This window comes from Gossypium raimondii, chromosome 13 (assembly GCF_025698545.1).
Source record: "Gossypium raimondii isolate GPD5lz chromosome 13, ASM2569854v1, whole genome shotgun sequence".
Lineage (NCBI taxonomy): Eukaryota > Viridiplantae > Streptophyta > Magnoliopsida > Malvales > Malvaceae > Gossypium > Gossypium raimondii.
The window spans coordinates 51651499-51653913 of record NC_068577.1 but is presented as its reverse complement, the minus strand read 5'-3'; the positions used below and the strand labels follow the sequence as shown (position 1 = coordinate 51653913).

The window sequence follows — 2415 nt, the reverse complement described above, 5'->3', positions numbered from 1 at the left end:
ATCGAGAAATTCAAAGAGAAGCAAAGGAGTTGGCAATTAAAGCCCTAATGTGGATTTTCCTTTAGTTTGTTTGTATTTTCTTACGTCCTTTTCTAATTAATTTCCTGTCGTCTATTTGGGACATCTAAAAGAAAAAGACAGTTGATAGAAGACAAACGAAGCTGTGAAACACATTAAATATAGGAGACATTAACAGCTAACTAAATACATTTTAAGATTCAATTTATAAACACTCACCAATGCCACCTTTTCTAATATTTTTGTTGATGTTTATGTGGATCAGATTCAACCAACCTTATCCAAATTTGCATCTATATAAATGCCCTTAGCCACTCTGATCGACTTCAAGGATTCACTTATTATCTAGTAACTAGTTCTTCAACGTTTCCCTTCCATTTCTCTCCGTTTTCAAATCCCGGCTTCAGCAACCAATTCTAGTATTGGAAGCGAAAGGTTATCGGATTCCCTGTAAGTTTCAAGTCTCTATGTGTATGATCTACAGTAGTCAGTAACATACTAGCACTGGTCTGGTCGGTACATACTGATTTCAAAGCACTGTAATGTTGCATGCCACATAACGATACTAAAATCATTGTTCATTCAATATATATAAAAAGTTTATTGCTAACTTGATATGTATGCTTGATACATGAAAAGGTAGTTGCAAGAAATGGCTCCAAAGAAGGGACAATTAGGCAAAATCAACGCCCCATCATTTAAGACAAAGAAAGATGAAGCATCCAATGATTCGGAAGCTGAGGATTTGGAGCGGGGGCCGGACCAAGGTTTTATCTACGAGGTCCCTAGGAACATTCGTCAAGCAAATCCAAAAGCTTACACTCCTCTATTAATTTCAATTGGCCCTCTTCATTATGGGAAAACAAATTTGGCTAGCATGGCCAAGTATAAAGTGGGTTATCAAGTTAAATTTCTTGAAAGGAATTCCGGTTTCGAGGAGCCATTGGAAAGTTTTTGGAGCTTCATTGAACGCAACGAGAAAAAGATTCTCAACTATTACGAGGCTTTAATCGATGAAGACGAGTTCGTAAAGATGATATTTTATGATGCACTGTTTATCGTGGAGCTCTTCTTGAGGAACTACGAGAAGGAAGTGAAAAATTCGGACATAAAAGACTTCTTGTTGAAAGAAACATGGTCCGCTGGTCTACGGAGGGATTTGATCTTACTTGAAAACCAGATCCCAATGTTCGTGCTTGAAGAACTGTATAAACCATATGAAAACCACAAACTAGCATCAGATGCCTCTGTTCCTTCTTTCCTTAAACTAGCTTGCTCCTACTTTGACATTCCATGGGACCCGCAGTTCGAGCATATAGAAATCCCACACTTCACCGCTTTGCAAAGATGCCATATGACCAAAACACAAAATCCATCATCCAGGACCAAGATCCCAACGTTAAAAAAAGTGTATGGTGCCACAAGTTTGCAAGAAGTTGGTGTTGAGCTTATAGTTGAACCTAATCAAACTGCATGTTTGCTTGATATTAAATTTGAAGGCAAAAAGTTTAAAATCCCCAAATTGACAGTGCACTCCAACACTGAAGCTTTCCTTCGGAACGTCATGGCGTTCGAGATGTGCCATTGTCCAGATAAAGCCTACGTTTGTGCTTACATAGAACTAATGAATTATCTCATTCCAACTGCCCAAGATGTAAAACTGTTAATAGAAAAAGGGATTTTAAGCAAGGAAGGCAGAAACGAAGGAATACTGGTTACCACAATAAATACGGATATAATGGTGCAACGTACGATTAAGAAACTTATGCAGGGAATTGGGGAGCCACCTGCTTGCTACCGGGAAACCGCGAACCGATTGAACCAGCTTTATAAAGAGGGTCGGAAGCACAAAGTGACATTATTCGTCAAGAAAAATTATGGAATTCTGAAGCGTGTTTATTTCCCCAATCTTTGGAGAGGTACAGGGACTGTTGCTGCTTTTATGGTGGTCGTCCTCACCTGCATACAAACCGTGTTGGCTTTTGTGAATTAATTTTTAGTATTATCGTGCTGGTGTGTTTTCAATAAAATACGAATGCCTATGCATTTGTATGTAATGAAAGTAGTGATTGAAGTTTTCATGGTTTTGCTTTTAGTTTGGCATTTGGCTACGGTCAAATATTTTAGTGTATATTAAGTTTAATTATCATGCCAAAGTTAACATTATATGCCCTATCACCTAATTTTTCTGGGTATGTAATCTTCAGTACCTGCTTGCACAAACCACACCATCTGCTTAACTTATTGTTGCTCCGTCATTCAACCCAACTCCTAACCTCTTCATCCGAATCCATCTATCTATATATCTCGTAAAGAAGGTTGAGGTTAAAGATGATGTGAACAACTTAAAGGGAGGAACAGGTTGTGGATGGTAGTGATTTAGTGAATAAAGGAGAA

At 38.1% G+C, this 2415-nt stretch overlaps 1 protein-coding gene across 2 annotated transcripts; it reads left to right on the top strand.

Annotated features, from left to right (window-relative positions):
- Window positions 1-313: 313 nt before the first annotated feature.
- On the top strand, window positions 314-2184 carry LOC105784387 (UPF0481 protein At3g47200). Of its 2 annotated transcripts, none has more exons than XM_012610245.2 (2): window positions 314-468; window positions 658-2184. In XM_012610245.2, exon 2 carries the CDS (start codon window positions 671-673, stop codon window positions 2009-2011), a length of 1341 nt encoding a protein of 446 aa, XP_012465699.1. In that variant the 5' UTR covers window positions 314-468; window positions 658-670; the 3' UTR covers window positions 2012-2184. The 2 variants fall into 2 exon arrangements, with proteins under 2 accessions (XP_012465699.1, XP_012465697.1); XM_012610243.2 differs by having other exon boundaries at window positions 331-468; window positions 662-2184.
- The last annotated feature ends 231 nt before the right edge of the window (window positions 2185-2415 follow it).